Consider the following 24334-nt stretch of genomic DNA (forward strand, 5'->3'; position numbering starts at 1 on the left):
AAGAAACAGTCTCTGTCTTTAAAATCCATATACTGCATGCTGAGCTCTAAAAATAACTTTCCACATGTGCAAATAGCAAGTATGATAAATGGAGGCACGGAGAACTGCAGCTACCATTAAGAGGAGAAACCATTTGTGAACTCAAAAAGAATCTCCGAGAAGAGGCAGCAAAAGTTCTTCCTTCCCAAATGAACCACCTCCTTGGTTTCTGCTTCACCTTTTCTTCTTTTTCATCCTCTGTGTCCCCTCTCACATCTTCTGTGTCTCTTTCTCTTGTTTCTTTCAGTCCGTCTGCTGTGAGTCAGCGTCCTGCCTCATGTTCAGTTCTGGAGGGAGATAGGAGAGGAGATATGACAATGTTACTTCATGTTGACACGGTTATGTGTGTGTATATGCATGCCTATGTTTTACAGTCCTCTAAAGGACTCCCATTAATGTGAACAGGGTGTGTTCAGTGGAAGGGGCGATCTTTAGAAGTTGTACAGATTTGTCAACAAATGCTTTGGGAGCAAAGTAATACATTTTATTCTGTACAGTTTAAAACAATAAAAATAATAGACTGATTTTCCAGGAAGCACTTTTAAGGGCTCTGCAGAGGAAGATTGAAAAATGACTATTAATAGCAGCAAAGATGCTCTGTTGGCAAGAATGTTTGCCATGGGACATCTTGCTTTTTGTGTCTGCGCGCTGCAGTGCCGTGAGCAGATGAGGATGAAGAGGAAAAGCAAAATGAGATCTACATAACCCGTTGACCATGAAGCATTTTTCTTAGTTGTGATTTCAGAACAAAGCAACTCATAAACAAGTTGTATTGGGGAAAAAAAAACATTCAATGTCAGCATTTTTACCATCCAAAACAATCATGCCCACGTTGGCATGTTTCAGTGCAAAACATGTCTCAGTTTTCATAAAAAAAACAACAACAAAAAAACGGTTAAATGTGAAAGCAGTCGTGATGAGCCCAGAGATTTTGCTCAGCTTCCTTCAGGTTTTCTGAACTTTTTTGTGCTGGGTTTCAGCTTATCGTTACTCATTACTGCTTTGATTCAGTCCTACTGCTCTCACAGCGTTGTTTTACAGGTTCATCACAAAACAGCAGATACACACAACAGTTAGTATCTATCTGTTCAACACATTGGAACATTTAGCAGTTATAGAAGCAGATATTTCCCTCAAGAGTTGGTGGAGAGCGGCGGGAACGGAGCTAAAACGGTGGTAAATATCCACCTGTTCTTATTCCCTGGGTGTCAAATACTTAAATTTTGTCAAAGCTATTGGTGTCAGAGAGATATGCACAAAGTGTCTTTAGGCGTCGGCACTGTGATGATGAGGGCTGAAGAAGAAGGTCATGTGATGGAGTCGAAAGAGTCGCATCACCACTGATGGCACTAACTTTACTCGATTCCACTTGCTTTCGGTATCCGGTATGTTTCTGGATTTCGTTTTCCACTGGAGATAGTACTCCTTCAAAGCGATGGAGTTAATGTAGTGACACGCATGAAACTGATGTGACGTCATTTTCAAAATTTCAAACAGAGCTTTCACCGAGGAAACAAGAGTTTCAGTCTGTATTAAAGCATGAGTCTACATTCATTTTTTTTTTTTTTTTAAAGTAACGAGTAAGTTACTCGTAACAAAACATATTTATATATAATGTAACTTTGTGACGTACTAAACCTTACAAACTCAAAATTACTTAATTTCTCCCAATCCATGATGTTATTCTAATCCTAACCAAGTAGTTCTGGTGTCTAAACCTAAGGCACATTGTGCATGCTGGAACCACACTGCAGTATTTGACATCCTGGGATGAGAGCAGATTGTAAATATTGGACTAATATCTACCAGGCGGCCAGAAACATGTCTACATGGATGATAATGTCACTGCATAACTATAGGATTTGTGAATAAGCAGCTGTTTGTGAACAATTCTAAACTTAACTTAATTGCAATGTTATTCATTTTAGATTTCATAAAATAGAAATGGTAAATGTTAAAAAAAGAAAGTTCCAGTAGCACAAGGTGACACTTTAAAATGACTGGTCTTGTATGATCAAGGTCCAAAACAATAAAGTATTTTATTTACATTGAAAAGCTGATAATCCTCATATGTGACATGCGGAAGGGTCAAATATTTGTCCTGATAAACTGTTTGTTTAAACAGTACAGATTTCTAGGTTGGCGCATTAACCTAAAGCTTGTTACTTTATGTGTAGAAGTTCAAACTGTTCAAAAGTCCAAATAGTTCAAACTGTTACCTTTTTGAAATCACTACATTGAGGAAGCTGCTGCAGCTTCAAAATCCCGGCATTTGTAGGAATTCAACAACGGATGCAGCTCCGTTCCAGTGCAGGAGAAAAGGCCAAATCAGGGCCACACCAACAGCATGTCGGCAGCGATAACAGGAGGTAATATTTCATTTTACCATGCTCAGCTTCCGACTCCCAGCTCTATCGCAAACTCTGTCACTGTGACAGTCAAGTCACAGTGAGGCAGTCATCACAGCGAGGCTGAACAACTGAGCAGGAGACCAGGAGATGGTCAATCAGATAGAATATTTCCGGGCTCAATATTTCACCCTCAGCCCTCGCTGTCTCTGAGAGGAGAGCAGTCACGTCTAGACAAAGTCATCACAGGCGAGTGGCTGAGTGGAGGAGATACTGATAAATCCTGACAAGGCCTGTAGGCAGCTCGTTTGATGAGCTCGCCTCTGGGAAGACGATCTGATCACCTTTCATCCGACTGTAATTAACAAGCTCCCGGAATTGGAAGAAAAATGTTCCTTGGTTCTGATCTTTGGAATGTCTTTTGAAACGGTGATGTCCTGAGGCACCGGAAAAACGAGAAATCACGTTCAGACTTTACTGTGACTTCATCCAATTTTTCAGCGCTGTGACTTCTCAGAGGCTGTTGGTGAGGGAGAATAAAATGGATGTGGTGTAAAGTCTTTGACATTGAGTGCGCCCCCCTTACATTTCCTGATTCGAATCATCTGTCACAGAGCCCCCAGTAAACTCATCAAGTTCACAGTCCAGCTGTCAAGTTGCCAGTTTTTTTTTTTTTTTTTTTAATCTATTCTGTCTGCACTGTTGCCCACAGACCTGCACAAAATAGAAGCTTAGGCTGCACAGTGTCTTCCTCAAAAATAGAGAAGTCCCAAAAGATTTAGTGTTGAGGGACACTTGGAGCATTAAGAGTACAATCATTTTAATCAAATCACAAGTTGTCCTTGGGCAGACACTTTTTAATGTCCTAGTGGTGAATTGCAGTGCACATTGCTGTACCTTATATATGTATTAGTTTCCTCTGGTGTCACTGAGTGTCAGAGAAATAACTGATGATGACATTAAAAGACTGCATAAACGTCTTCTCTCATAGGGACAGGGAGAAACAGGAGGCAAAAAAAAAAGAGAGACTCATGTTGCATAATACAGGAGGGTATGAATAGCAGCTACTGTGGGGGGGTGAACATCTCTATCATAAAAAAACTGAGCGGCCACAATACATGGAGTGGGACACAACCCCGACACACCTAAATCCTAACACTCCCGCGTTTACCAAGGGTTCTTGTTTGCTGGTTTGTCTTGTGGTTAAGACTGCGACTGCAGTGCCTTTGGTTAGACTTTGACTTTGATACTCTCCCCCCTCCCTCTGCTGCTTTTATACTGCTTCCTTGAACATCTGTATGATCAGCAGCAGCGGGATAGCTTTAGAAATCCATGATACAATCTCATTTAATAAAACAAAATCCTGTCAATGCTTTGCTTGGCCTTCAAACAAAAAAACAAACCCTTCTTTTTTATTTTTTCTGGTGATCTTGGACTACTTACTTACCAAAACAAGCAAATTCACTAAAGTTAATTTGCGCCTAAACATAAAATGTAAATCTTCAAAATGCAGTTAATTAAACAGATTTGTGTTTTTGACTGTATTGTTTTGCTCTTTGATGGATACTGATTTTTTTTCCTTTTTTTTTTAAATTGAAGTTGTGATATAGGCTACAGTACAGCTTGGTGTAGTGGTTCTCAACAAGTGGGTCGCAGACCATTTTGAGTGGGTTGCAGATGTGAGCATGACAAAATGTAAAGTTGAGAGAAAAAAACTCAAACGTTTACTTAATCATCTCTACTTACCATGATGCAGCATGGAGTAGCCGTTTGCTGCCAGGGTTGTCATAGCAGCAACGACCAAAGCTGGCATTGTTGCATCAGTAGTTAGCTCTCATTTGAGCATTTGCACGCAGGTTTAGGATTTACGCCTTTAATTTAAGAGAATTCTTCCTTTTTCATGAATATTTCATATTCAGTGATTATATATATTCTTGAAACTTGAACAGCATCACCAATTTAAACTGGTTTTAAAAGCATGTGTCCATGTAATTCAAGATTTGTCTGCCTTTTTTGTAAGTCACTGGGTTTGAGCCCTTGTTGCACTTACTTTTGGTAGTGTTTTGATAATTTCCTGTTCGAAGGCATATTGTGTTACTGCACTACGCTTGTGAAATAAATTTTAGTGGCTCAAAAATTTGAAAGAATTGGGTCTCAACTCCAGGTAAAACGTTGGTCCTGTGGCTGGATCAGTGGAGAACCACTGGTATCTTAAGTACCCATAATGCATCAGTCTGTAAAAAAAAAATACACCCTGTTGCTCATTACTACTGAATGTACAGGGAACTATTCAATAGATTACAGAATAATTCAAACACAAATCTAATTTACCACAAAGATAAAAAAGAAAATCACAGCTGGCTACATGAAGTGTTTCCATTTGACTGACGTGATGAAATCACGGTTCAGTGGTGTACGGTGCAGAAATGATGAATAATTCAATTTCTGTTGGTGGTTTTAGAGAAATTAAAAAAAAAAAATCACCTCACATTTTCAAGTATCAGATGTGTAAATGTGATTAGTATGGTCGTTTATTTTTGGGGGGCTTTTTACTATAGTACAAGTATGACTATTAAATTTCCTCTCCGCAGTTGATGCTTCTCCACCTGCCATAATCTGAAAAGTCACTGAGTCACTGGAGGCTGATGATACTGTTAATGTGCACTGAGATGGATTGCACGCCTCTCTAGCAATAATGTGGGGTTTTTTTCAGATTTTTTTTAGACACATAAGGCTTTCAGGTGGAAGCCTGCAGTATTATTGAAATAGGAGACCATCCACAGACTGGAAAACCTTAGTTCAATCTCACCTGACAGCTACTCTCACCACTGAAGTGTCCTTGAACAGGAGAGTGAATCCCTTCCAGCTCTGCAGTGACACTGTGCTGAGGTTCGCACTGATCTTCCTACAAGAGAGGACAAAGATAAATTGCTACATTTTTCTTAGCAGGTATATATAAGATGCAGCAGCTGTGCTACCTGCAGTCGCACGTTCACAGGTGCAAAACGATTTAAGTATCACATGGTGGGGTGGCAGGTCTCTGTGCTGATTCGGTGTTTCATATACATACATTTGTTTTGCTGACGCTCAAGTGAAACAACCGTGAGAGCTGTGAGACCGACTATCAGGTTGTTGCTATTTAATGTTGTCTTGAGTAGCCTGGATTGAGCGGTAAATGAGATTGAACAGGCACTTAGGGACTGATTAGACCTGCCAACATCACGTCTGCTCAGTGAGATTGAAGTGTTTGGTTTCAAATTGGGTTGAGAGTTGGGATCAGTGAAGCTTCGTGTGAGGTTTTCTTTTAGCAGAAGGGACGTTTTCAGTCATTATTTATAATACAGCAAGTGCAGCAACTATGCTGATAGTGTTGGGGATGCAGTTTTCTCCTAAACGGCCAAACTGTGAAGGGGTAACGCAGCTTAATAAACTCTTCATGATAAGCAGACACTAGTCTGTTGTAACGAATAGGAGGGGAAAATTAATTTTTTTCACTTGGAGTTTTGATTTTTAGACTCTCTTAAATATCTGTATAGCTGCATGTAGTCCCGGTTCAGTTATAATAGAGTGTGACCACAGTGTTGGACCTCGGTATTAAATGTCATGTCCTGGGGGTTAGTCCATCACAATCAAAGGGCCTACAGGGGGACGTGCGGCTACAAAACAGCTTGTGCCATGGTGGAAAATGCTCTCAACCAGGCTAATTAGCTTTCAAATTTGTCCAAACATGTGTGTTTAATTGAAGATGACATGTTCAGGGAAGTGAAATTATAGCCTCTCATAAAGATATTCAGGGAAACATACAGACATCAAACGTACAGTAAGCTTGTGTATTGAAACGGCTTCTAATCATGAAATAATTTTGAACTCACTTCCTGAATATTACAGATTGTTGGTATGGAAACAATACTATTTAAGAAGCTGAGGGGGAGCTTTTCATTGTTGCTTTTGCAACAATATATTAGCTATTTATACATTATACAGGTAATATATTGATATATAAAATGTAACATATAATTCATATAATATTAAGATGTCTTTTCTTCAGTGGTGAGCTTTTAAAGTGATAGTTTAGCCTTTTTGGAATAATTTGTTACTTTGCTGAGAGTTATATGAGATAACAGTCTCATATTGAATTTAATATTAATTTTAATATGTATTTAATATTAATATATAAAGTGTAATATATAATTCATATAATATTGAGATGTCTTTTCTTCAGTGGTGACCTTTTAAAGTGTTAGTTTGGACTTTTTGGAATACTTTGTTACTTTGCTGAGAGTTAGATGAGATAACAGTCTCATATTTAATTCATTAAAAATACAGCTGGAGCCACTTAGCTAAGTGTGGGGTGGGGATTGGAAAAAAAAAACATACATCCTATTTTTTGTACTTCTTTTAACCGGTTGAATAATCATATGACCTTTTAAAGGTGCTGGTCGGTTGATTTTGTAACATTTAGACAGAGCTGTGTTAGCTGTTTGCTCCCGTTTCCAATTGTTGCTCTCAGCTAACTGACTTCTGGCTACAGTTTCACATAATGGCTGATAATTTGCTCTTCAAAAGAAAGGGACTAGATGTATTTCCCAAAACGTCATAGTATTGATTTCACTCTAATTGTTGTTGGATAACAGCTGTGTCATAAAAATATCCATTATATTATAATAATTGGAGCATTACCTTTAATTGGCAAATCATCGAGCAGCTGACAAAAACACAAGTACAAGATTTGCAGCCAGCGTGCCATCATTTCATGGTTTAACTAATCTTTTTGTGGGAAAGGTTCTGTATTCCTAGATTCATGATTTAATAAATTGAAATACAATAAAGAACAGAAATGATTGCTGACTTCAGTTAAGTTCTCGACAAATACGTTTGCAGACAAGTGTTGAAGGAGAAAAGATGAACTTCATCATTATATACATACTTATTATGTGGTAATTAGAGACACCTATGAAGCGAAAATGATTTGCCAACACGTTTCTGAAAAGCTAAGTGGACATTATAGTTCTAAATACATTTTCCATGTTGACACCGATATCAGCTTTGGGATCTGTAAAATTCTGCCAGCTGCTGTGACTGTCTTGTTCGGGGGTTGGTGTTGAATTTTGTGTTGTTTTGTTCAGATAAGAGCAAGTCATCCCAGAAATGTCTTGTTAAAATAAGGATTTTAGGCTGTGAACTGCTATTGAATACCAACAAGTTTCGTATAAAATGCGACACAGGTGGCAATCTTGTTAACATTTGAGTCGAAATGATGTGTCTTGGTATTTAATATTGAATGTAGCTTAGTCGTCTCCCCAGTGCTTAAAATAAGCAGCCATTGTTCAAAAACAATTAATCATCTGGTACAAAAAAGAGAGAGAAAGACAGAAAAAGCATGAGTTGGAAAAAAACATAAATGTAGAATTTGAAACACTCCACACACTGCTGCGTTTCTCACCAACTTGGCTCGATAACAAACCTCCTCCTCGCCACACTCCCCTCCACCCTCGCTGCCTCTCATCATTCTGAATTGCGCAGTTGGCAAAGAGAAGCTCAAATTAGGAACGTTACTTTCTAATGGGGAATTAAGGGCAATTACAGCCCCAGAACACATTTATGACCATTATGTAGCTGCAGGGAGTCTGAGCATTGTTGATTAATACCAATAAATCAACAATTACTCCAGCAGATAGACATCTTGGCTTTCCTTTAACACTTTTTAAACCTACCTAATCTCCACCCACTGAAACTGTAAAATACATCTGTCAGCACTCAGCAATTGAAAGCTATGCTACGAATAAGTGAGAAACCATTTAAGCCTTGTTCAGAGGCAGAAAATCAAATAACAGCAGTTTATTTTTTTCTCTAGTATTCTCTTCTTCACCACATATTTATTTCCCACACTCGCTAATGAGCTTGCTATCCTCTATGGGGAATTTCCATGTTATTGTTTGTGACAATTAGAAGCCATAATGAAATGCAGTAAAACGAGATGACAGAAGGAGAACGGAGGCTGCGCCAGTTTGAGTGCAGAAGATCAGTTCTATTAATGTAGAGAGAGCAGTTATACTGCATTTTGTTAAATGTGATTAATACGGCCTGGTTTAATTATATATTCAGTTTTGTTCTCACATTAATAAATCTGATATGATTAGTAGAATATTTATTGAGGACACATGTAGTCTTGGACTTCATGCTGTTAAAATGTAACAAAAGAGGTTTGAACTTACAGCAACATCAGAGTAAAGCTATAGAAAGCACAGTGTGTAGGTCGTTTTCAGAGGTAGTGTTACCCAGGGTGTTTAAGGCCTGGACAGATACTTCCTTAAATAGTATTTTGTTGAATTTTAAACAGTTTTAGCCGCATGGCGCACAACCCCCTAACCCTGCCAGATTAAACAAGTCTTCCAGCATGCGACCATGTAGGTTTGTTTGTTTTGAGGAGGAATTGTAATACAGAAAATATTCTTTGACCATTCTTTCAAGTGAAATACACATCTTAAATATACAAATTACTACAGTTCGAAACTACATATGAATAATGTGACCAAACACCAACTGCTCCTTGATCTTTTCTTCTTTGATAATGTCAATTATTTACCACAAGTCATAACCTCAGAAAGATCTGTTGGAAAACCATACCCCACCTCTATTCCAGTCTCTTCGACCATTAGATGTCATCTGCTTTTTGGTCAGCGTTTATGTACGGTCTCCCCCGCCCTCTTGCCCATTGTTGTATGTATAAAATAACATTTGTACTGGTATGAAAAATATCAATTGAAACATCAACCACAGCAAACTTTGGATCAGGACTTTGAGTGATTTTCCTCAACAGTTCCTACCTTCAAATATGATATGTTTAGGTACAAAAACCACTTGGTCAGAGTCAAAGAAAGATAATGGTTTGGGTTAAAATGATGACTTGAACCGCGTTGTGCGTTAATGTTACTACTAGTTATGAAACCTTTGTCGATAAGGGAACAGTAATGAAGGGAACACGGGTCACCAGCAACCAGCATCGTGCAACCTTTGTCGACAAGGTAACAGTAAATGCAGTTTTAAAAAACTGTCCTGGCTTGTAGTTGCAAACGGGAGGCCAACTATCCACTGTCTTATTAAACCATCCACCCAAGTCTCTTCCTCTGTCATTATATTCACATCATCTGAACTGTGTCACTTCTTCGGGGCAACCGATTATCGACATGTAAAAACCACTAGAGGTCACGCCTAACTTTAAAACCATAGCTGTAAGTCGTAAAAAGCTCCCTGCACAGAAGGCAGGAGAAAGACAGTCTCCCTGATTGCCTCTCAGTTAATGAACACACCTGACTGTATTGATGAGGTGCTAAATTGAACCACAGGAAGCACAACTAAGTGGAAGGAGATCTTAAGTATTAATTTAGGGGTGGTGCGCTAAATGTGATGCTGGTGTGACTGGTTACTTCACTTACAGGCAACTGGTCCCCAACCCTAATAAGAGGAGCCTCGCTCTCACTGTTCCATTGTAACAACGGCCTTCATATACCAACACAGGTATTTACTCTCCACCGTTGATGTTCTGGGAGTTCTTCGAAGCCCCCAGAAGGACTTTGCAAAGGAAAAGGGTCAATTGATTTGTTCTGTTTGTCCTTTTCTTCCTCTGGGATCCAGAATAAGCAGCTAAAATGGTTGGATGGATGGTTGGATGAGCTGGCAGTGATTTTCCAGAGGCAGTGTTTTTGATTTTTTTTTTTTTTTGCTCGACATCTCAACTTTACTCAATGTGCAGAGAAAACGACTTTGGAAATGATTTTAGCTTTTTAAGGAAAGAAAACCCTTCCTCACCTGATGTTGTTCCTTATTCTTTATTCTACTCTAGTTATGGGGAGACATTCGGAAGTGCAATTAGATGTCATCAATTTATTGAAATGTAATTATTTGTCAATTAGGCATTGGCGCATGTCTGTCACCATCAGATAATGAGAGCTGACACTTGATGTTTCCGTCCTTGCAGAGTGAGCTGCTGTGAATCCTGAGAACCAAAGTCTCCTGACAGGAGACAAGATGGCGTCCAACAACACCCTGCGCAGCTACTCCATCATCCCATGTTTCATCTTTGTAGAGGTGAGAGAAATGTGTGTGCATGCATTTGCTTGTGTGATAATCTAAAATTCATGCACATGTGAATTTTGATCCGGTTTAGGGAATGTTTCTGATTAGTCTGTGAGTCTCTGCTTGAGTGACAATTTAACCATCAGCAAATTACCTCTTTTGGTAAGTTATACGCAGCTAACCAGAGTATAACGTGTTGAAATGAGTGGGGAGCTGAATGTGTGTGTGTGTGTGTGTGTGTGTGTGTGTGTGTGTGTGTGTGTGTGTGTGTGTGTGTGTGTGTGTGTGTGTGTGTGTGTGTGTGTGTGTGTGTGTGTGTGTGTAAGATGTGTGCAGCTCCTCCATATTTAATTACCGTGTCAGCTGAAAGTCCTTAATCAGAAATGTCTCGGGACACTTTGCATTATTCTCCTCTATCTCTCTTTGTGTTTTAGTCTTTCACTCACTCACACACACACACACACACACACACACACACACACACACACACACACACACACACACACACACACACACACACACACACACACACACACACACACACACACACTTCTCAGAGGAAATATCCTCCATTGCAGTCTCAGAGGGGTTTACACTGATGCTCTTTCTGCTCCTGCCTTGAAGTCATGCCTTCTTCTACACTGAAATTTATGTCTCACTTACAGACAACCTTCCATAATGAGACCGTTATGTACTGTAAATTAGTGTGACTGTCTGCTATGATAGTGTGACACTGTATCTGCTTGTCCTTCAGGATAAGCGAGTAAGATAAGCGCAACTGTTATACCAAATTAGATCATTTCCCCTTTGAGTTATGATGCTCTACTGTGCTGCATTTGGAGCAGCCTTATGGGATCTGAGTGTTGTCTATTTTTTCCCCTCAGTAATACAAAAAAAAAATCACATTATTGTTCTCCATTTTTTTTTCAAATTTGAGACAAAGACTTAATACTCGAGTTAAAAATACTTGATGGTAAAAGAAGAGAGGGTCACGTCTTTTAAAATTTGGAATACTCATAATAATAAAAAAAAAAATCAATGTCTAATTTCCTGTGTATTTACATTTGCCTGGTAGTAATGTGTTACTACCGCCAGAAGGTGGCGGTGATGCAGCTAAAAGCTGTATGCCAACTGCCATTAATCAACAAGAGGATTAGAGCTAATGCAAAGTTTTAAAAGGCCCTCAGACTCATTCTGGATCTAAAAACCACTAAAAGCTGCTGGTCCAGTAGGGACCAACAGGTCAGACAGATAAGACGGGGCTGCTCCATTTAAGTACTTATACACAAATCAAATTTGAAAGTGAACAGGCAGCCAATGGACAGGTGACATCTACTCATGTCGTCTTATATCAGAACCAGAACCAGAACCATAGTTCCAACCTCAAAGTAATACATCTATGAGTAAAAGAAAAAGTAAAAAAAAAGTAAAAGAAAGAAGGAGGCTGGTAACAGTTTTAAACTGCAGGACTAATTTAAAAGAAGAATCAAAAATGACACCCTGGTTGTTTACATGAGGTTTACAATAGGGTGCCATAGAACCGACACAAGATGAAATAGTGTCATAGATGGTTTATAATGTAAAGGCTGCATGTGTGTGTAGAATCTTTCAGTGCGTATCAGACCTTCAACCTGACTGCAAGCAAAACAACTTGGAACAGTTTCTTCGTTCGCGTTCTTTTAACAGTTCAACACTCAACTCGTTCAACAATTTCCTGCAAAACACCCGTCAACATGTTTCTGAACAACAAATAGTGAACATCAGAGGAGCTCCAGATTTATGAGGGAAGCACACTCAGATACTGCTACAAAGTGGAGGCTTTCCTCAGGCAGGGCAGCTTTGGTTTTGTAACCAAATGCCGCAACACAGAAGGCAACAGGAGAGTGGCCACAACGATTAATAAAAGCCAAGCTGAAATAGTGAAACAGGCAAAATTGGAGATCGCCATGCTGAAGCATCTGAGGTGTCTGGATCCAAAAACCTGCAATATCGTGAATGGAACGGCTTTTTCTTGCACAAGGACCACATCTGTTTGGAGTTCGAACGCCTTGATCAATGTCTCTATATGAGACCAGCAGTGATATAATAGACCTTGAAGACCAAAACCAAGAAGAAGCCAGTCAGGAATCACCCTCCAGGCGGATGACAGGTCCACAGACCATCGACTCGGAGGGAAACAACAAAGAGGTCAACATCGAGACCAAATGCAAAGTTAAGAAGGACAACAGGTGGAGGCGCTTCGTCAGAAGAGTCGCTAAAACGTTTCACTCCTTCAGAAAGTTGACCAGATGATCAAAATTTTTCCATCACAGCAAATACACGCAGTTTCATGTTGACGTTAGCCCCAGCGGGAATGTCTCATCAGACACCAAATTTTAAATCTGTGTATACTGTGAAATAATGAAAAAGCTACCTGAAGGCAATGGGCTTAATCAGGATTTTGTTCAGTAAGGGCTTGAATGTAATGACTCTTCATTTATGTAAAAGTCCTTGTATGCAGTCAAGAGGACAAAGTGTTTATTAATATACAGTATTTGTGAGCGATTCCAACTTCTATAAAAGACCTATTTTGTATTATTACATTTGTGTTTTACTATACTGTCATTCATTTTCTTTTCATACACCAGTCTCCACTTATTGGTGCCTAAAAAAAAACATGTATATCTGCTTTCAATGTGATTATTTTCTTTGTTCTATTAGATTTTTCCTCACCATCTCAACTTAAAAAAATGATCACAACATGTCCTGTATATTTGTTCCACACTGCAGCAGAGCATAGGCAGAGTGCTCCTAAGAGAGACACCGTAATAGCCCACTGAGTATCAAGCTTTCTGTAATTTTCATTACTGTTTTCACTTACTCCCCCGTTTCCTCACAGACAGATCTCAAAGGCATCCTCTCCATCTCCCTGTCTCATTCTGCCCGTCCCTGTTTTCTCCTCCTCTCTGTCTTTGATGTCTCTTTCACATCCTCTCAGCCTCTTTTCTCTCCCGCCCATCCCTTCTCCGCTAAACCGGCATCTCTCCTCCCTCCCTTTCCTATTTCTCACGGTGTCACAAAAGCTCTTTTCTTCCCCTTTCACCCTCTTCATCCTCCTCTGTATCGCTCCATCTTTGTTCCTCTCACTTTTTCCCTGCTCCTTTGTTTCTTGTCTGTTTTTTTTCTTTCTTTCTCTTACTCACCCTGCCTGTCACGAACAGAGAAAAGCAGAGGGACCGTGCTGTCACATGACCGGAACAAAGCGCCCCGATTGGAGCAGCTGGACCGTGCGGTTCAGTGCCAGAGGCAGTGTGATAGGCAGTGTTTATTTCTGGTGATTTGTTTATTTAGTCATGTAACTTGCTTTTTCTTTTCATCTGTTACTTAACGTCAAGATGATCATTTGTTGCTGCCATGTGCCACTACAGTCTCTCTTACAGGAGATGAAAGGAGATAGAAATAACAATAGGTTGAGGGAAGTGGGATGTAGTGCAACAGGAAGATGGGACACAAGGGAGGAGAGGAAGACGAATGAAATGGGGATAATGAAGAAAGCGCGGTGAGGGGAAGGAAGTTAAAGGTTGCAAAAATTATGAGAAATGAATTAAAGAGCTGTGAAGACTGGGAGAACAGATACAGTATATCCTGTACTTACCCTGGATGAGATTATGCAACACACAGAGCTCCAGGCATTCATTATTCTAACTAGGACTACCTACTTTACAGGTTTTGCGTACAAGAACAAAAATGGCTGCATTCACTGCTGCACTGTTTGCAGCCTCTTAAAACAGCAGCTTTACCAGACTATTAGGATTTGAACCAATCTCTTGACTATCATTTGTGAGGAGAATTTATGTCTTTTTATGTCCCTTAATTTCTCCTCTACCAGCATGGTGTCATGATATTCAAGGCTGTCATTATTTAAAAAAAAAAAAAAAAGAAGCCTCTCCCCACAGGGAATAATCTTTTTTGATCTGTCTTTCTTTTGGCTGCATTGACTCAATCTGATTTTAACTTGGGGGATTCTAACAGGAGGCTTGTATCAGTTAATGTTAAATTCAGATTTGTTGACAGCACACAGCCTTATTAAAGCTGCTAGTTAGTTTTATAAAGTTTAGACAGGAAACATACTTGCAGTATGCAGGTACTGCAGGTAGGGATTTTGTGTTTATAGCTGATTTACAAATTGTCTACAAACCAACCAGTGTCAAGTCACGACAGGTGGTGATGACTACAGGATGTACTGTAGGTATATCATGCAAAGTTCTCTAGTGCTCTCTAAATTTATAGCTGATTTACGAGAAATGTACGTAAATTCAGCTGGATATTTCATCATCGTGTAATGTGAATTTTTTGTTTTGTTTGTCCAGCTTCTATGCATATGTGAGTGGTCTTACATCTGACAAGGAATGAAGAGTATGAACTAACCACTGCTGAATATGGCAAACAGCTGTTTGTCTGAAAATGACTCTCGACCCAGTTTTGGAACAACACAGTTATTGTTACTTCCTTTTTAAGATGCTGATGACAAATGTTTAAAAAAGTTACGGGTCTTGTTTGTTCTGACTTTTCAGTTTGGTCCGAACTGAAGTAACAGGTTTGTAAGGTGCAAATGGTCTTGACCAAAAAAAGGACAAAAGTCACTGAAAAAAACAACTTTTTGTCTGAAATGAAAATAAGTGCCATAATAGTAAGATTATAGTGACACCGGAGCAAATCTGTTCCTTTTTTTTTTTTCTCCATTCAAACAGAGAAGGGTACTGGTTTAATTGACAACACAACGATGTCACTCGCCTGTCTACAAACCAACCAGTGTCAAGTAAAGGCAGGTGGTGATGACTACAGGATGTAGGTATATCATGCAAAGTTCGCTAGTGCTCTCGTAAAATTGCAGTGTGAAATCAAAACCAGATCAATATAGACCTTGGTTCATATTTTCAGGTGTGAAAACACCCTAAAACTATGGACCACATTCACCTAATATCCACATTTGTGCTTTGGTTTGTATTGGAATTTTTGTTGTTGATAAAAAAATGATATTACTCATAACTACAATAACAACTACAACTAGTTGCAGGGATCGATTGATATTGTAGGGCATTTAACATAAAGGGATCTTTATGTTAAATGCATGGAGCAGCAGGTCCAGTAGTTAGGATTGCAGCAGGAGACATCCTTAGACTGGACTGCAGGCCTCCTCTTGAAACTGCAGATCTCTTTTTCTGCCTATTTCTCACAGTTTCAGTCTTCAGTGTGATTATAGTCTGGAAACCCTGTTTGCATGAGGGTTTGCCCAGCCACTCTGAAGGGCGGAACAATTACTGACCAGTGGGGAGGGCTAAGTGTGACAGCGTTGAGTCAATCGTTTGTTTCAAAATGTAGTTCCAACAGTGGTGGCGGTGGTAGAGCTAGATAAAGCGATACACAATACAGAAGTCTGCAAAGGTCCCTTATCGATATGACGTTGCACACTTCTCACATTGGGGGAAGGTCTCTGTTGTTTACAGCTTGGTAAGAGTCGGCGCACAACATGCGTCATACAGTATGTTGGTCATTGCCGATTGGTTACATTTTCTAAATTACCCCGGGGTCTACACTAATTACGATGCAACGACTGGAAACAACCCCCAATGGAGCATGGCCAGACCAATATGTTCAAAAAGTGAATTTGGGTCTGGCACTACCAGGCTATATGAATGAGTTATCAAGAGATAAAACACCTTTGTTACAGCCAGGAATTATTTATTTTTTTAAAAGGTATTTAATGCAGTTGCTTGACATTTTATTTCAGTAAAGACAGAAAGAAAAAAGAAAAATCCTTCTTTGAAGCCCAGACTCCAATTTAACAGCTGACTGTTCACACTTATATCCTAGTTTTTTAAAAACACGTTAGGAAAAGCAGCAAAACATCTGTCTTCTATGTCACATAAAGACAAGTTTGATAAGAGAAGTCTAATATCCTGGTTTAAAGCCTGGCAAGCCGGGCTTAGATGCCCATTTCTGTCAGTCTTTTTTTCCCTGTCTACTAACACAACATGACAGCGAAATGAAAATCTAGGACTTGGTGTTGGATTTATATAACATTCTCCTGGTTGTTTTCATGATGTAAGGGAGGAGATGGATGCTGGGACTGACAGTAAAAAGATTTTAGAGTGAAGGGTGAAGAGGAAGAGAAAACACTGGGAGGGTTGGAGTGGTGGGTAAAGATTTAATTAGGTCTGAATTGTTATTCAGAATTAACTGCCTGTGTAGAATGTAATTACAAATATATAATAAAGAGAGACTGAATTAAAACAGTGAAGTTGCAGGCTGTAAAACCCAAACAATCAGCTCAAAGACATTAAAATGTTTCCAAAAGGTTAGGAGGGAAAACAAATGAAATGGTAGTTTTCTGCGGGTTTGTAACAACCACATTAGCTATGGTTATTGGATTCATATAAAATCAGTGATTAAATAAAATTTTGAGGTTGAGAAAGAGGATTTGGAGACTGTGATGTATTGAATAGTTGATTTCTAAACGGTGCTAAAAGTCACTAAGAAATGTAAACTGAGTCAGTGAGAAATGTACCAAAAAACGAGTGGCTCCACCAAAAATTCCCTGCCAGACTCTGGGATAACAGAAGTGACTTGTACCCTCCAGTGGAGAAGGATAATGGCATGCTGCAGTAACTCTGTGTAACCATTTTACGACAGCCAGTGTTGTCAGTCTGCCCTTCACACAGCTAATGCAGCATGACGCTGGCTGGGGACTGAATATAATGGAGCCACAAGTTATGCTTTTTGTAGAGAGAAGGACATTTGTCCAGGTGTCCCAACTGTCACAGAGAAGCCAGTGCACGAAAAAAAAGCCACAGAAATGGAGGGGGGGGGGGCGGCCTCCGGGGATTGGACTGCACCACTATATTCTTTTCAAGAGAGTTGGCACACTTCAACATCATTATCAAAAGGTAATTATAGGACTGACTCACCACCAGGCAAATTGTGCCACAAACTACTGACAAGAGAAGAGCCAGATCACGCTGGAACTGCACGTTTCTCCTGGCCTGTTTTGGTCATTTTGGAACAGCACGAAGACTCTTGTCAGGCCTAATGGCTCGCTGGTTGCTTACGGCCTTCTGTGAGTGACAGAGGAAATGTTTGTGCTTCATAGAGATCTAGAAGAGAAAATGTGATTGGGAGGAATATGGGAAGAAATGGTCCAGAACCTGCTCATGGTAAATGACAATTACAGACATTGTAAGGTAAATTTAAGGAGCCTCTGAGTTCAATTCCTCGATATTTGATAGCATTGCCACAACTGTTCGTATTGCTTATTCGAGCTCTATCCCTGGTGCCACTGTTGGAACTACATTTCGAAGCAAGTGCTTGACTTCAATGTTGACACACTTAACTACTCCCACTGGTCACTGATTGGTCCATCCTTCAGAGTGGCTGAGCAAACTTTCATGCAAACAGGGTTTCCACACTATAATAATCCTAGTGCAGACTGAAACTGGGAGAAATAGGCGGGCAGAACAGGCTACCGTTCATATGTGAAACTCAAGATCTTGTGTCATCTGGATTTTCAAGAAGGGTCATTCAGTTTTTGTGGGGTTTAAGGTTTGTTCCTGCTCCAATCTGAGTTACCGGACCTGCTGCTCCATATATTTATTTTCTTCTACTTTTCCGGCTGAAGGATTTGTACCAGCAATCTTGTTTTATTTAGGCTACTACTGAATCTGTGCTGGTGAATGAATACTAATTTCTTTGTTGTTGTGAGTGAGCTCGAGGCAAATTGTGGCTTAATTAAAGAAAAAAAAATGAAAATAAGAAGGTCACGCTGAATTACATCACAGTAATAATAATGATGCTCAGCAAATGTACTGTACTGTACATCCCTCCAATTAATCTGTCCAAGCCTGTTTATATGACATCCTCAGGTATGTGATCCCACAGGGTATTACATGGCATTTCTGCAAGCGGAGGAATTTACATATTTTCAGAGGACACCTATGAATAATGTTTTAGCCGATTACCCTGCTGGAGCGGGCTTGTGGAACAACATAATATCCCGAATTACATCTTGGATCTGTCTGTTTTTTTTTAGTAATGTGGATGCTGTGTGGTCAAGCACGTTTAGGATTTCGGTGCATCTGAGTGTAGTGTGTGGAAATATATCAGTATTATATTGATATTGTGATATAATAATGGATATTGTCTTACATTTTAGATATGGTAATAATACTACTTAGTGATTATATCCAGATTACTGAGTAAATTAGAATTACCTCCGACTACAGATTCTCCTATGGATTAGTCTAATCGTCTTATAATCGAATACTTTTATAATCTAATAGTCCAAATTTGTAATAGTCTAACAATCTAATAATCTTAATTGTCTATTATAGTCTATAGTCTAATCTTCTAATTGTCCAATAATGTAAAAATCTAACATTTTAATAGTTTAATCATCTAATAGTTTAATAGTGTTAGTTTAAATTGTTTGCTAGTCGTTGCACGTTTAGGATATTAATTTAATGATTTGAATATACAATATTTTTGGGGTATCAGTACATTGTTCAAGTTCCAGGGCTGAGAAAGAACGTAATACTGAAACACAGTGCTAAATTACAGACAAAAACAAAACCGTAATACTGAGCACTCACAATATATCTTTTACAAGTGCAGCACGTAGTGAGCCGCCTGTTAATGATGATACTAATGACAAAAGCAGCGATGATTCTGAACAAGTCAGAACACCCAGCAAGGAGACTGAACATTTACTTCATTCATTTCAACATAGTACATATTGTATCTTAGCTGAATAGCTTCTGTTTCTGAGCTCCTAATGGAGTATTGACAGTCAGGAGGACCTGCACCCTCTGGTGTGTGTGTGTGTGTGTGTGTGTGTGAGTGTGTATGTGTGTGTTACACAGAAAGTGAAAGTGACAGGAAGAGAAGGAAGGTGCACGTGATTCAGAAAGCCTACAACACACATGCAGTTTGCACGCCATGTGTTACCTTTCCTGATCCGTGGCTCATAATTTACTTCCCACGACATGTGTCCACTGGACATAAGTTAAACACAAGTTAATCAGAAGGCCATCTTCCTAAAAAAAAAATGTTCCTCTGAGTTATTTAAAATGTTTTGTTTTTTTCTTCCTGCGACTAAACAACAAATGAAAACTTAGTTGACTAAAACCTTTCTCACAGACGAATGTTTAGTCGACTATTTAGAGGCAGCCTTAGAGTCAATATGTTGTGATAGCATCAATAGTCATCCACTGTAGCTGTAATATTGATAATGAGGTATTTGGTAAAACATTTTGTGATATGTAATTTTGTCCATATTGTGAAGAGCGACTTGGCATTGCTCGTGACTGTTACTCTTTGGCATAGTGTGCAGCCAAATATTACGGTTCCTCATAGCAGTATTTGTTTATGTATGTGAACGGTGTAAAAATGTTCTCTGCAGAAGGGTGTCCCTGTAACAACAGGAAAAAGCCCCCCAAAAATATTGCTAACTACCTCAGTGTTATTCAAAGAGTTGGCATAGAAACATAAAGCACACTCATTGCGCACACACACACACACACACACACACACACACACACACACACACACACACACACACACACACACACACACACACACACACACACACACACACACACCTGGACATCTCCATGCGGCCATCTGTCACAGAACTAGACGTGCCAACATTTTCTCTGCTGTTCCCTGTAAACACAGTTGTTTTCTGGCCTTCCCTGTCTGAGCCCCCATCGACCATATTGTCCAGTCTGGTTCACACAGACTCACATAGTTTACGGTAGATAGAAGTATTTCGCATTAAACAAAAGTCAGCTCTAAACAACTATTTAAAAGGACACTGTTGATTTCCAGTAAAACAGCAGTTGCAGGTTTTATATTTATCTGATACAAGTTGACAATATCCTGCTGCAAAATTCATGTATTTGGAGAATCATGTGGAAGTCACTGTTGAATGAACATAAGCCTATGACAAAATAGAAAGTGCTATTGAATAATTACTAAGTTTGAAACTTGGTTAAAACAAGACCAAGAGCTGTCAGCTTCCCCTTTGAAACTCTTCTCTGTCTTAGCTTGCAGCCTGTGAAGTCTTTTAGGATCAATGAAACAACAAACGTTTACACCAAACCAAACTCTAATGGAGACAATGCTGTTACATCTCTCAAGTCAGCCCACAATGTCTAATAATTAACAATATTTAAGCCCTCTAAAATATCAGAAATTACAATAATGGCAATATTAAAAGGAATACATTTGCCTGAAATTTGTGTTGTCTTCCTTTTAAAGCATTGCTGCATCTCCTGCAGTTACATAGTGACACCTGGTGTTGGAGGGACACGTTACAAACGGCTGGCTTGACCAAGAATCACACACTAACCCTTCATAATGCCATCGTCCCTTCTTTTTTGCCCCGGTATTTAAACATTTGGCAGGTTTTTTAGCGGAGAAAGGTGAAAGGTTAATCAGAGGTGCCTGCTCTCAGCGTGTTTACTCGTGTTATCTGTTCGTAATGGTCTGATACTTAATCAAGTCTGAGTGGGATCAATAAAGCATCTTATCATTCCTCCTTCTTCCTACAGAGGTCAGACTCTGCCACAGACAAGTGCTGACGGTGCGGCTTACTGGTCTAAACTAGGAATTAATTTAATAGAAACACCCATATAATAAGGTAGTATGTTGAGGTCCTATTCTTTCCACTTCTTTTAATCTTAAAGGGTCTTTTTTTTTTTTTTTAAATTGTTAGCTTTAAAATATCAAACGATTTCATCCATTTTTCCTTTGATATTAAACCCGAGCAGGTTTCTTGGATCTATAGCATTATTGGCCCAATTGAGGGTGAATGACACAAACTGCCTCCTGATTTTTCTGAAATGACATTAAAAGCCTTGGTGTGCAATGTGTTGCATCTTCTATCTCAGTGTTGGTTCATTATCAGTGACTAAAGATACCATATATATTTATTTATTTATATATATGAAAAAAAAAATGCCTGCAGCTGACTCTAGAAAGACAGCAAAAGGAGGCCAGAGACAAAAGATGATGTTAGTGGGATAAAAGGATGAGGGGGTGAGGGAGGAAGGGAGGTGGTGAGCGATGGCGGTGCCAGCGGTGCTGGTGGTGGCGGGGGGTTGTATGTGAACGAAAAAGAGTTAGCATAAGACAGAGAAAAAGAGAGAGGGAGAGAGAGAGGAAAAGAGACGAGGATTTATGTGGTTGTTTTGTATTGAAACCTGTTAGACACGTCACAGCCGAGAGAGGAGCGGAGTGACGTTCAGGGATCGGCAACAAAAACAACTCGTTTAGAAAAGAAATCGACTGTGTTTTGAACTAATTCAAAAATTGAATCCAGACTGCCTTCCAAGTGCACTGGATGTACAGCTAACAACTCTCTTGTTCTCTACCCTTCATCATGTTTTTCTTCCAGCTCGTCATCATGTCAGGCACAGTGCTGCTGGCCTACTACATGGAGTGCACGGACCTGTTCAGCGTGCATGTGCAGGGCTTCTTCTGTAATGACGCTGAGCTCATGAAGCCGTATCCGGGCACGGAGGAGACCAGCTTCATCCCTCCCCTCATCCTCTACTGCGTCGTGGCTTCTGCTCCCACAGCTATAGTGAGTGAAACCTGTCCTTATGTTTGGCACTGTTTACCGAAACCGAGCGTCCTCTGAAGATTTCCTCAAGTAATTTGAATGACGTTGCTGCATTTTGGAGTGTGAACAGGACTCCTCAGATATGATGGCGTTTACTCAGGGTCTGTCAATCTCAGCAGATTTTCTTTTAAACAGCAGCCCTTGTTTACTTTTTACAGATTTTCACACATCAATTTATTTTTTCCTAATTTGTTTTTATTAATTGCATCTATCAAGAATTTGGCATTGAAATAATCACATCTGCACTAAGGATCCTTCTGTTTACAGACTTCACTGAATGTTGATACTGCTAATTTAGCTTTAACTTGACCTACTTTTGTGTCTAACTCAATTACACATTATATAAATAACATTGGATACAAATATTTCAGTTATCTGTCTGTATACTCCACTGCAGTTCCCTGAAAAGATATGGAAACATATGTTAGAAAATTTCAGAGCAAACCGCCTGACTGGATACTGTTTTTATATCTTTTTATGGGTCAGCTGATAAGTTTGGCCTTGATTTCAATGAACAACATTTGTGTTTTGATTTTTATACACAGCGGCTCTTTATTTACTTGATGTCGTATTCTAGAAAACATCTTGGTAAATGTAGCAGTGAAGCGTGTAGGCATAAAGTCCTGCTGTACAAGCAGCAGTGGTTGTTGGCTACATGAGGAACAGATATTCTTCCGGACTGTGATGTGATTTATTAATTCATTCAAGGAAAGACAAAATCTTAAGGAAGGCATGTTGCTGTCTCTTTATGAAGTTTAGTTTGGGGTTCAAATTTTTAAAGTTGGAGTTTGTCCAACATTGTGTGTCTGATATCATTTCCTGTTAGCGGGCTGATATTTTTGAATACTAAACTAGAGTAAGACAGATACAGGATTTTTGGGGGCTGATGGCGATATTAAGAAGTAAAAAAAAAATACAATATTGATACATCAGCTTAGGTGTGGTTATCAAACACTTGTGACAAAGATATATAATGGAGGGAAAATATTTTACAGTTTAACGTACTTCATTGTTGAAAATAATGTCAGTGCACTGAAACAGCAAACTTGACTGGGAATGTTATAATCATAAAGCACTATAAATAAGAAAATAGAACATTATCTAATTTAGCTCAAGCATCATTTACGTTATGTAAAAAAAATAATAAATAAATAAAAAAAAGTTTTTATATCAGCCATGTACACCACTACCAATGCATCTGTGTTGGCCAATAGTGACCATTGAAATCAATTGGACTTTAGTTAAAACAGTCTATTATGATAATTAGTATGAAGTGCGGGTGCTTATTAATCCACAATCAGACAGATTTTGTACAAATGGAGGAAATTAAAGACCGTTGTTACCGTCTCCAGGAGTGGAATAGTCCTCGGGGTCATGAGAGAACCAGGGGTAACTTCTAAGCAACTAAAGGCCTCTCTAACATTGACTAATGGTAATGTTCATGAGTGAACCGTTGAATCCCACTGAAAAATGTGAGGAAATCTGTCTGTGAAAGGAACCTCAAGAGAAAGTGGGTCACGCAGCAATTCAATCCCCCAACGCAAACAAGTCACTCTACCAAGGAATGGTTACAAAAGAAGAGACATAATGTTTTGTAATGGCCAAATCACAGTCCTGACCTTAATCCAATAGAAATGTGGCGAAGGGTCCTGAAGCGAGCAGTTCATGTGAGGAACCCCACCAACATCTCGGAGTTGAAGCTGTTCTTTTCGGAGGAATGACCTAAAATTCCTCCAAGCCGGTGTGTAGAACTGATTGACAGTTTAGTTGCAGTTATTGCTGCACAAACAAGCTCACACCAGATACTGAAAGCAAAGGTTCACATACTTTTACCACTCACAGATATGCAATATTGGATCATTTTCCTCAATACATAAAATGAAATACTATCTTTTGTCTAATTTGTTTAATTGGGTCCTCTTTATCTACTTTTAGGACTTGCATGAAAATCTGATGATGTTTTACCTCTTATTTATGCTGAAATGTAGAACATGTTCAAGTACAATTGTACACAGTGCAGAAGTACTATGAGGTGTAAACATGTGAAATGCAGAGAAATTGAGCTCAACAAATCTTCTGACTCTACTTTTATTCATGACATGATATTCAGTTTGACTTGTCATGGCAAGTAAAGCAAAGGTGCTATTAATATGCACATGTCAGGGAGTCAGCACACAGATTGGCAGGGCACTGTTAAGGCATCAATGGTATT

At 39.2% G+C, this 24334-nt stretch overlaps 2 protein-coding genes across 4 annotated transcripts in view; both read left to right on the forward strand.

Annotated features, from left to right (window-relative positions):
* Positions 1-24334, forward strand: part of LOC138624431 (phospholipid phosphatase-related protein type 1) — an 82038-nt gene that overhangs the window by 37953 nt on the left and 19751 nt on the right. For all 3 annotated transcript variants that reach the window (XM_069704643.1, XM_069704653.1, XM_069704633.1), the window contains exons 2-3: positions 10366-10475; positions 21895-22083. In XM_069704643.1, coding sequence (XP_069560744.1) covers positions 10416-10475; positions 21895-22083 — 249 coding nt within the window. In that variant the 5' untranslated portion in view covers positions 10366-10415. The remainder of the gene's footprint in view (positions 1-10365; positions 10476-21894; positions 22084-24334) is intronic.
* The window catches only part of smad2 (SMAD family member 2), a 353957-nt gene continuing 350644 nt past the window's right edge, over positions 21022-24334 (forward strand). Inside the window, exon 1 of the mRNA XM_069704495.1 lies at positions 21022-21033. The gene's annotated coding sequence lies outside the window, so the exon portion shown is untranslated. The remainder of the gene's footprint in view (positions 21034-24334) is intronic.

This window comes from Brachyistius frenatus, unplaced genomic scaffold (assembly GCF_029030835.1).
Source record: "Brachyistius frenatus isolate BFR_SWC_R1_liver_20210118 unplaced genomic scaffold, ASM2903083v1 Contig_3, whole genome shotgun sequence".
NCBI classification, from domain to species: Eukaryota; Metazoa; Chordata; class Actinopteri; family Embiotocidae; genus Brachyistius; species Brachyistius frenatus.